This window comes from Vombatus ursinus, unplaced genomic scaffold (assembly GCF_900497805.2).
Source record: "Vombatus ursinus unplaced genomic scaffold, bare-nosed wombat genome assembly UNPS02006779.1, whole genome shotgun sequence".
NCBI lineage: Eukaryota > Metazoa > Chordata > Mammalia > Diprotodontia > Vombatidae > Vombatus > Vombatus ursinus.
In genome coordinates, this window is record NW_020946557.1 from 19,187,983 (window position 1) to 19,201,741 (window position 13,759).

General features: G+C 40.1%; 1 protein-coding gene across 4 annotated transcripts in view; it reads right to left on the minus strand.

Annotated features, from left to right (window-relative positions):
- ECHDC1 (ethylmalonyl-CoA decarboxylase 1) overlaps positions 1-13,120 on the minus strand; it is a 53,505-nt gene extending 40,385 nt beyond the window's left edge. For 2 of the 4 annotated variants that reach the window (XM_027848676.1, XM_027848675.1), the window contains exons 1-3: positions 12,650-12,967; positions 2,984-3,205; positions 613-755 (exon numbers count right to left, since the gene is read on the minus strand). In XM_027848676.1, the coding sequence (XP_027704477.1) occupies positions 613-755; positions 2,984-3,205; positions 12,650-12,833 (549 nt within the window). In that variant the 5' untranslated portion in view covers positions 12,834-12,967. Of the gene's footprint in view, positions 1-612; positions 756-2,983; positions 3,206-12,649; positions 12,968-13,075 lie in introns of those variants that run through there. The other 2 variants (XM_027848674.1, XM_027848673.1) reach the window with 2 other exon arrangements.
- Positions 13,121-13,759: the final 639 nt, after the last annotated feature.

The window sequence follows — 13,759 nt, forward strand, 5'->3', positions numbered from 1 at the left end:
TATATTTAACAACCTTGTATCTATTTATATTTATTCTGTGTGTTTTCATAAATATACATTCTATATGTCATGTATCATATTGTTGTGGTTTGGGGTGCTGGGAACCCGGAATTGCAAAGGTACAGGGTGCGTCTGCCTCAAAAGAATTCAACCAATCAAGCCTTCTTTCAGTCAAAGTAGTCAAGTTTTATTATAACACTGTTAGGCAGGCAAGATTTCTAGTAAATCTGCTATTGTGTCACCAATAGAAGTGGGTGAGATTCTAAGAATCTGCACAATTTAATGGGGGTAAGATTGGTATTTTTATATAGAAAAATATTGTGGGAAGATCTGGATGGGATTAAGGAGTGGCAATAGCTTGGGGTGGGCCAGGTGCAGTCAATGAAAGGAGTTAAGTGGTAGGGCCACAATGAAAGGACAGTCTGAGGATATGGGTTCAATTTTACCTCTACTACATGCTACTTTGTGACTTTGGACAAGTTATTTAACTCAGTTTCCTCATCTGTAAAATGAGTGAGTTTGACTAGATTATCCATTCTAGTTCCAAATCGATGATCTTATGTTTCAACAGGTATATCAGGGGTTAAAAATGCAATTTACATGACCACTGACCTGTGAGGTTCCCAGACCTTTCACAGCATTCAAATCAGATCCTGAGCAGAAAGTGTTTTTTGCCCCACAGACAATAAGGCCTTTCCCTTCTTTCCAGTTTTCTAGTTCAATCACCCTCTCCAGAAGCTGTAGCATCATAACTCCTGTTATTGAAAGGGAAAGAAAAATAGAAATAAAGATTCCAAGGTTAGCAAGTACATTCCAGGTCTTTATTGTCTATGTACATAGCACTGCACTGGATTGTGGGGGAGATACAAAAGATACAAAAGCCTTAATGGGATTTATATATCACATGAAACAGTTAGAAAACAATGCAAGGCAGCATATGATTAAGTGTTAAAATGAGCATTAATAGTGTTCATTCAGAAAAGGGAGAGATTATGTTTACGAGAGTGGTTAAAAAAAGAAACTAGGCTAAAGAGAAGATTCAATTAGACCAAAACTCCTTCCGTGGTCCTTAAAGGAATGTAAAGGGAATTGTAGAAAGAGGAAAAAATTAAAACTGAAGTTCCCACCAAGATCTTCTAATATTTATCTTTTGAATACGCTTATGCTAAAAGTCTTTGGTAACTTTCCAAGTTCACAGTGTTCTCAGTGTGATAAATTCTCATTTTTCCTTTACTCAAGAAACTGCCTTGGGAGCCAATAAAGGATTATAACAAAGTGATAAATTAAAAAAGGGATTTGGACTAACAAATGCCAAAGTTTACTCCAGCCACCGCTTAATCCATTAAACTATAAACTCTTTCGTTAGAATGTACGCCACCTCTCAAGGTCAGAATATGTTCTGATTATTTTCTCTTTTATTTTTCACACCACCACCAGCAAATGCTCCATTAAGGATGCTGACTCTGTCTGCCTGATTAGTCCACCTCACTTCAGAAACTGAAAGTTTGGAAGTTTTCTTTTATCTTGCAGTTCAAATTCAATCAGAACGGATATTCACTGAACTCTTCCTAAGAATGAACAGTTCTGTACTAGGTGCTTAGCATGATGAAATAGATAAAGCACTGGACATGGAGTCCAAAAGACTTCAGTTTAAATCTTTTCTCTGACATTTACTAGATTTATGACCATTAAGAAGTCAATTAACTTCTCTGAGTCTCAGTTTCTTTCCTCATCTGTAAAATGAGGAAGTTGGATTAGAGGGCTTCTAAGATCCCTTTATTAAGTTCCACTATCACCTATTTTTTTTTTTCCAAAGGACAAAGGAATTTAAAAAATTAAAGTCAGGGCTAACAGATGGATAGCCCAAGTGCTACAGTGGATTTGTCACTACCTTTGTGATCTTGAGCAATTCACTTAACCTCTCTGGGCCTCAATTTCCTCATCTGTAAAATGAGAGGGTTAAACTAGAAACAGCACTTCTTAAACTGTGGGGTGTGACCCCATATAGGGTCATAAAAAATTTGGCAACAGTAAAAGGTTTCTGAATGTGCAAAAAGTGCTTACCCATATTGTATCACACAATTTCACTGCAGCCTTGGTTCTGAACACAAAGCATGCACAATTTACACTGCACGTTCCCTGAGCCCACACAATGCCAACAAATGTTGCCCAACCATGAAAAGGGGTCCTGAGTGGAAAAAATTTAAGAAGTCCTGAACTAGATAGTCTCTAAGGTCCCTTCCACATCTAAGATCCATAGTCTCTGCTCTTAAAGGTTCTTATATTATGATAAATTAAATGAAATAGATAAACATTTGATTAAAATAAATATGATTAAATCAACCAACAAATGCAAAGAAGTAGGAAAATACGTAACTCAGAACAGGAAATAATATTAAAATCATTTCTTCTTGCCTTTGAAAAATATAATGTGGTTTCTTTGTTTCAGACTCACTTTACTAACTATGATTTTCTTCGTCTATTAGCATTACTTTTCATTCCCTGAACATACATCAATTTAAATTGTAGAAAGTAAGCTCTGAAATGTATTCTGTGATAGAAAGAAGTCAATGTAAGTTTTTAAAAAGTCATCATGGAAAAAAAATAGAAAATGTATAACCATTTATATAACATTGATCTCTGAATATAATGTATTTATCAGAACCAAAGCAAGAGAAGCTCAAAGAAGATGGTGTAAGATTGGATCACTCATAACTGATAAGCACTTATTTATTAAATTCTAAGACTGTAAAGGTAGAGCTTAAGAAAGGGACCTTGGAAAGCATTTAGTCTAACTTTCTCATTTTACATATGAAGAAACTGAGGCTCAGAGAGGATTTGCTTGAAGACACACAGGTGGTGACAGAGGCAGCACTTGAACCTTGGCCCATTGACTCTAAAACCAGTGGTGCTCTTTCCATATGACTGTGGTGCCTCATATTCTTCCATTAACCTTCAACTAGAAGGGGGGAATCACTAGTACCTGAAAATGCATTCTTTTTACTTGGGTTGTTAAGAGTGAGAATGCCAATGCCACAGTCTTCTTTACGAAGGTCAACGGATCCACCAGTAAACTGCTGAAGTTTCTTTTTGATATCTTCCTCATGGAAAACGTGAGAAGTGCTATACAGTGGAAAGCCAGTTTGCTGTAAGAGTTTTTTTCTTACAGAAAGAGATGAAGTCTTCAAAAAAGAAGCAGCCATTTCTGTGGGGGGAAAAAAAGAAACATAGTACAAAACCCAACTATACTATTACCCTTTATTTGAATGTTAAATATCACAATGTCCTGGTGATGAAATTTTGCCTGTTTTCAGGGACACATCCCCATAACTGCACACCCTCTTCTTGATAGCAGCAATGGCTTCTTGGCCTTCCCGAGAAAGAATTTCCTCTTCTCTTCTCCCTCCTATACTCATAATCTGAAAACTCAAAATGTGCATAATCTATTTGCCTATAAAAAGATGATTATATAGTACTTTAATTACAGTGCATCCATTATTAGGCTATAAGAAGCATGACAAATGAAAGGAATATACTGGTGTTGTATTTATCATCATATTTTACTCCTGACATCACAAGACCATTTTCCCCATTGGGTCAGAAATCCCTTTCAATCTGGAGACAAACTTCTGAGCTGAGAAGACTCTTGTTGATACAGAATTTTCAAGTCATAATTCTCTCTCTAATGACTTATCCTCATTCTCTGGGACACTTGCTATTGGTTGAAGGGATGAATGGATGGGAAAAGGCATGTGTATAGCTTTTACTGATGGAGGATGAATTTCAGGATAATCAAGTAAATTTTCAATGTACTTTTCCATAGTTTTAAAGAAATCTCTATTATATGAGTTCCCAGAAAGAATTAAGAACAGATGGAAAATATAAGATTACAAAGTAGGTCACAGCACAAACTTAATTTCTCCCAAGTAAAAGGGGTATGCTTGTTAAAGTGCTGCAGTGGAGCAGCTAATGGTATATATTTTATAAACACCTACACAAAGAGGAATAGGTATTTATGTACAGGGCAGCTAGGTGTTGCAATGAATACAGTGTTAGGCCTGGAGTCAGGAGGACCTGAGTTCATATGAGCCTCAGACCCTTACTAGCTGTATGACCTCGGGCAAGTCACTTAACCCTGTTTGCCTCAGTTTCCTCATCTATAAAATGAGGTGGAGAAGGAAAGGGCATACCACTCCAGTATCTCTGCCAAGAAAACCATAAATGGGGTCACAAAGAGTTTGACACAACTAAACAATACAAAGAGGTTATCATAATCAGTATATAAAGATATGTAGCCCCAAAGAGGTTGTACTTCCAGATTTGATGAACAAATTTAAGAAAAAACAAAACAAAAAAACCTGATTATCACCTGCAGAAATTATTTATGTGATGCTGGTAAAAGTAGTTTCTAAATCTTATCATAGAGCCTAGAATGGCTCAAAATCTCATCAAGAACACTAAAAAGGAAACAAGCTTTGATTTAAAAATAACATGATAGAAACAACAACAAGGTGATGGTCTGCTTGGAGTCTGGACTCGGTGCAGAGTTGAGCAATTAAAAAGGCCTCTAGATTTGTGATCCTCTGTTCTTTCTTACAAACACTCTAATACAAGAGTAACTTTTTTTATGTTATGGAGCCCTTGGCAGCCTGGTGAAGACTATAGACCCCTTCTCAGAATAATGTTTTGAAATGCATAAAATAAATACATAGGGTTACAAAGGAAATAATTGTTTTTTATATCAAGTTCAGGAACCTCCTAAAACTTAAGTACAGATCCCTTTAGGAGACCTGTGGAATCTCTGCTCTAGAAGGTTCTGGGGCAGGTATTGCTGCTGTGGTTAATGACACAGTGGATCCTGGGCAGAGATCGGGAGCTGTAGGATTCTGTGCTGATCAGACTACTTTTGGTGAGTTTATCCCTCCAAGTCAAAGGAGTATAATGGGGATATAAGAGCACCTGGAAGAGCATCTCTCCATATAAAGGTTAAGGAGTTGCCTGTCAGAGAATCACGACATGTAAAGAAAATGCCTTGGAGACTGGAGAATGTATAGATATTCTAGAACTCATTTTGGTCAGGAATCACATTGTGAAGTGCAGGTTCTTTGATTGTCCATAGAAACATTCAAAAATGAACCAGTCATTCCCTATTTTGCCTCATTTATTCTTGGGGGAGTCTCAGTGATTCTATCTCACAACTTCTGAGATTGTTAAGAGACACTCTCTCGAGGCCATGTGGTCCTTGGCCTCTCTGTTCCTTTTTGATTGAAAGGATTAAACTGATTCTGTATCATTTTTAATTGATCCTATTTACAGTTAATTCATTTTATCCTGTAACTGCTTCAGTCATGTTTCCTGGTCTCTGAACTTAGTTGGTCTGTAATGAGTTAAGTTTTGAAATCCAGTTCTCTTGCTAATCACTGTTCTATTCTCGCCTCAAGGAATTCGGCTATCTTTGGCAGAAGCCAGTGGACACCAGGGACTCCGATCTAGTATCTTTACACCACCAAACTATTCCTTCAAGGATATCTGGTTTGCTATCCAAAGAAGTCTAGTCCACTATCTTTTAATCTTTCGAGTGGACTGAAACAATGAATTTTTCTTAGTTACAGGAGGGAAAGGGAGGGGATGTTGCTAGCCCCTCATTTCCAACTTCCAACCAATCATACTGCTCCCCATGCCTCAGCTATGTAACCAATCATCCTTGTCCTTAATGCCATAGTGTCACCTTTCCTGTTCTGTTATTTGTTCTAATTTTATAAAAATGAATTAACTCTTCATCTTGGGGTCTTTGGCTTAAACTGAAGCAAATCCATTGACCCATTCTTATTGGCAGGTTTGCACCCTATTAATAAAATGTTATCTTGCTCAAAGAGAATGTGCCTCATTCTACTTTTGTCGAATTTTACTTGAGACATGATCCAGGTGAAAGAGGTAGATCCTCCACAGCCCAGTAAATTTCAAAAGGTCAGAGGCTACCTTAGTATTCTAGTGTTCCAGGATCCAAGAGCTTAGTTTTAGAGCCCGTGCTACATTGTTGCCCCAAGGAGAAAAGAGGAACTTTCAGGATGAACTTGGCACTCCAGCCCAGCAGTAACTGAGACAAGGCGTCAACTGACAGATCCCTGAATCACACATCACACATGTGGATGTGAAGTTGGTGTGACCAATACTATGGAGGAATTGAGGTAAGAAGTGCTAAAAGGTAGAGTATGCACCCAGGTTGAATAGTTAAAAGGAACTGGAGCCTAGTTACAGGCCCCCTTAACAATGGGACAAAGAGAGCTAGTGGGGCCTTAAGTCAAAGCAAATAAAATGCAAAATGCACCCTATTAACTCCTCAGGGTATGATAGGATCTTGGGACAAATGTAGCCACCTGAGTCTAAGAGTGAGCCAGAGTGTATACACTGTAAGAGAAAATACATGTTCTAACTTTATTTTTTCCCATATACAGTTCTCCTTTCCCCATTGTGGGGACTAAAGGCACGGTGTCCCCTGCGATCTGGAAAATCAGAGTAAAATTTTTTTGATCCTTCTTTGTACCAGAGAAGTCTGAACTTTTTTTCTTTTTCTTTTATGGAATGTTTATAGTAACTTATTCTAAAATTTGGGTTATTATATAATACTATACATATATTTTATGCATTTCTGAGTTTCTAAACTTTTTCAGTGTTATCTGAGAGCCTCCTTGGGTCGTCTGCGGCTTCCAAAATTCCCGTTAATTTCTTATGCCGACCCGCCATATATCGAAACTGTGATGGGGAAAATTGCAATATGGAAGGGATAACTGTATTATATTATTATTATATTTCCTTATAACTCATTATCTTCCTCCCTAAACCTCTCTACCCTCCCCTCAACTTCTCCTGAGTATACCTTTTTTTCTTCTCTGACATTATCACTGCTCTGTTGCTGGACCTCATCATCTCATGTTTTGACCACGGCAATAAACTGATAGTGAATCTGCCTGCCTCAAGTCTCTACCTACTTCATTCCATCCTCCATTCAGCACCCAAAGTGATTTTACTAAAGTGCGGGTATAACTGTCACTTCCTTACCTAATAACCTTGAATGGTTCCCTCAAATACAAAATCCTGTTTGGCATTCAAAGCCTTTCATAATCTACCCTCCCACCCACACCCACCTGTCCAGTCTTCTTACATTTCTCTCTTCAGTCTAGTGACACTGGCCTCTTTGCTGTTCTGAGAACAAGAGACTCCATCTCTACACTCCAGGTATTTTCTCTGGCTGTCTCCCATGTCATCTTCATCTCTATCTACTGGTTTCCCCAGCTTCCTTCAAGTCCTAACTAAAACCCTTCTTCTACAGGAAGCCTTTCTCAACTTCTCTTAATTCTAGTGGCCTCCCTGTTTTAAATATTTCCAAATTATCCAGTATATAGCATGTTTGTACATATTAGTCTTCCTACTGTCTCCTCCATTAGACTGTGAGCTCCTGGAGGGTAGAATCTGTTTTTTGCCTTTTTGTATCCCCAGTGCTTAGAACAGTGCCTAGCACATAGTAGGTGCTTAATAAATGTTTAATGACTGATTTCTACACTTGGCAGTGCCCTGCTCTGACTGCAAATGTCTACAAACTGCCCCCTTCCCTATTTATTCCTATTGTTATCTAAAGATAATAATGGACCTTAACTGTCCTGTGGCTAATGTTGCTAGTACTAATGCCAATTTGTAGGGAAGGGCCGTCTAAGAAGAGCAGAAGACATATGTAGGGAGATGAGGATTGGGGAAGAGGTGAGAAGTCAGTAATGATTTCTCCCTTGGGAAATCACAAACATGTGGTGTAACCTTGGGTGTTACTCAGCCAACTTGAAATTTATTTATAGGATGTAGTCTAAGCAGAGAGATTAATATCCTGAAGTAAATAAAATCTCTTAGATATAGTGAAGACAAACTCCTTGGATTCAAGCCAGCCCAGGCCAAGGGAGAGAAGAACACTTTCCTGTCTTCCATATGCACCATGTGGTTCCCTTTAAGGAATCCTTTACCAATATAATCATTGTTGCTTCTAGATCTACTTCCCTCTCTCTCTAGCAGCTTACCAGTCTATGAGGATTTTATAGGGTAAGGGATTCTACTCAGTCCCACTTCACTCTCCACCTCCCCACCAATGTATGTATATTATACTAAGAAATGGAATTATTATTCAATAAAAACTGCTGGGAAAATTAGATAGCTGTATGGCAAAAAATTGGTTTGAATCAATACTCCATATAATATACCAAAATAAATTCTACCTGGACGAGTGATCTAAACATATTTGTTAATCATTAAAATTCACTTTTAAAAGCTTAAAGAAAAAGGAATATTTGTCTCAGCTACATTTTTATTAAACAAATTTTATTAAACAAATATAAGTCATTACTAGAAAACAAAATTGATTTGTTTGGTTATACAAAGGTAAAGGATTTTGAAAAACAAAAAGCAATATCTCTAAAGATTAAAAGACAAAGAATAGACTAGGGAAAAAACTGCAATATGTAGCCGATAAAGGTCTGACATCCAGAATCTATAAAGAACTGACACACTTCTATAAGACTAATAATATTGTCAAAGGACATAAACAGATGTTGAAGGACTAAATACAAACTTTTAAAAAGCACAAGAAAAGATGTTTACATTTTCTAATAACCACAGAACTGCAAATCAAAACATCTTTCAGATATCAGCTTACATCCACTAGTGTGGCAAAAATTACAAATAATTGTTAAGTGGAGGTAGGACTGTGAGGAAACAGACATTCCCACAGGCCACAACTTGCCTAAGCCACCTTCCTTTTTCTTTGATATGATTCCAGACACTCGAGAGCCACTTCATAACCAGACTTGCCCTAAATAAGGCCTGGGACACCAAAGCCTTCAGGTTGGGAATACACCACATCCTGTTCATGCCTGCCACCAGGTGGGTTTCCTGACAACTCCTAGAACACACCTTCGGATAGATCAGGCAGCTGAGGGCTGTGTAGAAACTTTTTAATTACTTGATTTCACCAGTAGATCTCACGGACACTTTGCCAGAACTCATTACTCAATAATCTGCATACTTCCATCCCTCTCAACCCAGTGATATTGCACCTCTGACATCCTATGAATACCACTCCTCAATCCCGGCTGTCTGTTCCCTCTTTCCCATCCACCTCTAATCCCCACCCCATCCTCCTTCCCAAATGTTCCACTCTAGATCTGTGCACCCATTACATGATGCCATCTGGAACATCTATTCTATAATTAACTACTTTTCATCTTAAATCATTTTTTCACTTTCTCCTTCCATCTTCTGGGATACATTGCGATGTGGCTCCCTCCTGATAATACTCCATCCCTGGCTACCCTTTCCAGTTCTATAAGCTTCACTTTCGCTCATAGCCCTGACTCACTGGCCACTGTGGGGAAGTCAGAATCTCCTCACTCCCCATTGCCACTCCCAGACTCTTCCTCTGAGGCAATCACTCTTCAACCCATCCTTCTTTGAGGTTCACAAACTCCAGAGTTATCACCCAACCAAGTTTCTGTTGTTCCATCATTTTCCAGTTGTGTCTGACTCTTTGTGACCCCATTTGGGCTTTTTTTTTGGCAGAGATAATGGAGTAGCTTGCCATTTCCTTCTCCAGTTTATTTTACAGATGAAGAACTAAGGTCAACAGGGTTAAATGGCTTGCCCATGGTCACACAGCTAATAAGTGTTTGAGGCCAGATTTGAATTTAGGAAGATGAGTCTTCCTGACTCCAGGACTGACCCTCTATCTGCTACACCACCTAGCTTCCCAAATCAAAATTCAGGTGGCTGTTGTCTATTAACCTCCAGGACATTCTCTTTCTTTTCTTCTTAAAAAAGTTCAGTGCCAGGATCACAGTCTTTCTCTATCCCAACTCATCTTTGCATTCTAGATTTCAACACACATCCTGATGTTCCCTCACATACCCTAATTGCCAGTTCCTTAATTTTATTCAACTTTTATGACTAACTCCTCCACTCCATTCCTGCTACATAATCCCCTGATTACCCAAAACTGTTCTACTTCTACATTCAGAAACTACGAATGGCCTTTTATCTGATAAAGCAGCCAGGTGGTGCAGTGGATAGAATGCAGGGCTCAGAGTCAGAAGACCTGAGTTCAAATCTGACTTCAAACCTTTACTAGCTATGTGACTCTGGGCAAGTCATTTAACCTCCATTTACCTCAGTTTTCTCAACCAAAAAATGGGAATAATCACAGTACTTTTCTCCTGGAGTTGTTGTGAAGATCAAATGAGATAAGTGCAAATACTTAGTACAGTGCCTGGCACATAGTAAGCACTATATGAATGTTAGCTATTATGATGATGAAAACGATCATATATTTTATCTTCTCCCTAGACCTTACCCTCTGAATTATAGTTTCTGAATCATCATCAAACTGAAACCATTCTCTCCAAAGTCACCAATTACCTCTTAATAACCAAATATAACGGTCTTTTCTCAATCCTCAGATTCCTTGACCTCTTTGTGGGATTTGACACTCCTGGATACTCTTTCTCTTGTTTTTGTGACTGCTCTTAGTTCTCCTCCTACATGTTTGAAAACGTGCCAGTCTCCTTTGCTGTATCTTCATCCATGTGATGCCCACTAACTATAGGTGACCTTCAGTGCTGTCCTAGGCCCTCTCTTTCCCTTCCATATTTTTTAACTTGGTTATTTCATTAGCTCCCATGGGTTTAACTATCATCTCTATGTAGATAATTCCCAGATCTAATTATCCAACCCTAGTCTCTCTCCTGATCACCTTGACATTTTGGATGTCCTGTAGGATTCTCAAACCCAATATGTAAAAACAACAACAAACCCCACCTTATTATCTTTCCTCCAAATCCTTCCCTTTCCTGAACTTTTTTATTATTTTCAATGGCATAGACTTCCAGTCAGGTTTGCCAGTTTGGTGTCATCCTCAACTTTCTCTCCCTTATCTGATAGATCTAATAAATTGCCAAATCTCATTTTTTTTCCTTTACAATATCCCCCACTTATGTCCTCTTCTGTTTACTCACACAACCACTACCCTGCCTAGTTCAGACCCTCATCACCTCTCACCTATACCAATGGAATAGCCTTCATTAGGCACTTCCTCTCAGTCCAATTGCCTCAAAACAGCTTCCAAAGTGATTTTCCTAAAGTGTAGGTCTAGTCAGGATACCCTGCCCCCCACTCAGTAAACTCCAATGGCTCCCTATTACCTCTAGGATAAAATATAAGTTCTTCTGTTTGGCATTTAAAGCTCTTCATAGACTAGCCCCCTGGTTATCTTTCTAGACTTTTAATGTATTACTCCTCTTCACACATAAAGAATATTTATTTAGTACCTACTATATTTCTAAAAAAGATAGTCCCTACCTTCAAGGAGCTTACATTCTAATGGGGAAAGACAACACATAAAAGGGATCTGGAAAGCATTAAGGTGGAAAAGTCCAGAGAGTTAGTAGTGAAGCTGAAAGAGAAGTAAGTATGGATGGCCTGGGAACTTCCCAAAATTGCAGCACTGGACAGGAACTCAAGAAAGGCGAAGAGGTAGGATGTGGAGTGGTGGGGAAAGGGGGAAGGGGCATCTCTGGGGTGAGAAGGCTGTGGGCTCAGAAAAGCATAGGTATTTGGCAAGATTGAAAAAGATGTTGAGATGCAGCTAGGTGGCGCAGTGGATAGAGATCTGGCCTTGGAGTCAGGAGGACCTGAGTTCAAATGTGACCTCAGACACTTGACACTTACTAGCTGTGTAACTCTGGGCAAGTCACTTAACTCTGTTGGCCTCAGTGTCTTCATCTGTAAAATGGGCTGGTGAAGGAAATGGCAAACCACTCCAGTATCTTTTCCAAGAAAACCCCAAATGGGGTCATGAAGAGTTGGACACAACTGAAATAACTAAGCAAAATAAAATAACAAACCCTTTGAAGTTTGCAAAGTGCTTTTTCAACACACATGATCTCACTTAACCTTCCAAACAATGAGACAGGTACTAAGTATTTTCATTCCCATTTAACAGATGAGGAAATGGAGTCTCAGGTTTTTGTGACTTGTCCTTTGTGAGAAATCTAGTATCTGAGATAAGATTTGAATACACGTCTTTCTGACTTCAAGTCCAGCACTCTATCCGCTCTGTAGCTTTGAAGTAGCTTTGAAGCGGTAAGACGTTCACACGTTAAAAAAAACAAAAACAAAAACTAAAAAACAACAACACACACACAAAGCAACATGACTACATGACAAAGGAAGTGATACAACACATTTATCACTTAATTATGATTACTGTTTTCAATTCAATTCAATAAAAATTTGAAATACAGTCCAGTTCTTTCAGGTATCTCATTTATCAAAAGGTTATGGCATAACCATTATACTACTGTCCATACATCATAATATACAAAATTAAGCCAACCAGCCAAAAAAAAGTTTGGAAAATAAACTAAAACATTTATCCGATTGAGGAGCTGCCTTTCATCAGATTCTACTGAATCCTCCGTGTAACACTTAAAAGCTATGCGATCCAGGACAAGTGACTTAACCTCTCTAGGCTTCAATTTCCTTATCCATAAAACGACAAGACTGTACTAAATGCTCTTCCAGCTCTCAATCCAGGACCCTGCTTTTCATTCTGGGTTACCTTGGGAAGTAGCGGGGTTCCCCTCGTTTTGGTGGTCAGGCTGCACGCCCCCCTGCTGGGAAGGCAGCAGAGGGGATTGTTTCTCACTTAAGGCCGCGGACGCCCCGACGTCTGCAGCCGGAGAGGGCGGGCGAGTCAGTCGGGGGACACTCTCAGAAGGAGGGACGAGCGCACGTTCTGCCATCTCGGGACCGGTCCCTTGGCCGCAGCCGCTGCCTCCTCGGCAGTCCCAGCAGTCACCAGAGCCTCGGGGACCCAACACTCAACTCCAGCAGCAAAGGGCTCTTCTACCTGCCCCCAGCTAGTCCGCCCGCCCACCCTCGGGGCCCCGCGGGGAGCCTGCGGGCTCCTCCAACCAGCAGCCGCTGCCCTGCCGCCCCTCCCTCCCCGCCCCCAGCCCCCACTTCGGAGGCCGTCGGGGCTTACCCGCCGCCTTGGACCCGCCCTCCCAGCGCCTTGCCTCCGCGAAGCGAAACTTCCGCCGATCTCCCGGGACAGGAAGTCCCGCCTTTCTGGTGGCCTTAGAAGTCAGTGGCCTTGGGAAAGGCTTCCTGGAGATGGTAAAAGAAGCTGGAGAAGCAGGCGACTGAGATGAGGAGGAAGAGTATTCTAGACCAGGGAGACAGTCAGAGAAAATACCTGGGTGCAGGACATAGGATGTCGTGTTTCTGGGACAGCAAAGGGGCCAGGGGGTCACTGGATCAAAGAAAACCTGTTGGGGAGTAAGGTGCAAGAAGGCTGCTAAGGTTGGAAGGGCATAGGCTATGAATGGCTTTAAATGGCCCAGCAGAGGATTTTGAATTTGATACTGGATGCCATGAGGAGCAACTGGAGTTTATTGAGGAGAGGGAGGGAGGGGGTGAAATGGTCAAAGCTATGTTTTTGGAAAATCACTTTAGAGGCTGAGTGGAGTAGAGTGAGGAGACACTTGCAACCGGCTATTGTAATAGTCCAGTCATGAAGTGATGAGGTCAAGAGTGTGGTAATATTAGAGAAGAGGAAGGGGGCATATTCAAGAGGTGTCACAAAGGTGAACAGGACAGGTCTTGGCAACAGATTGAATCTGAGGGGTGAAAAATAGTGAGGAGTCAAAGATCACACTTAAGTTTT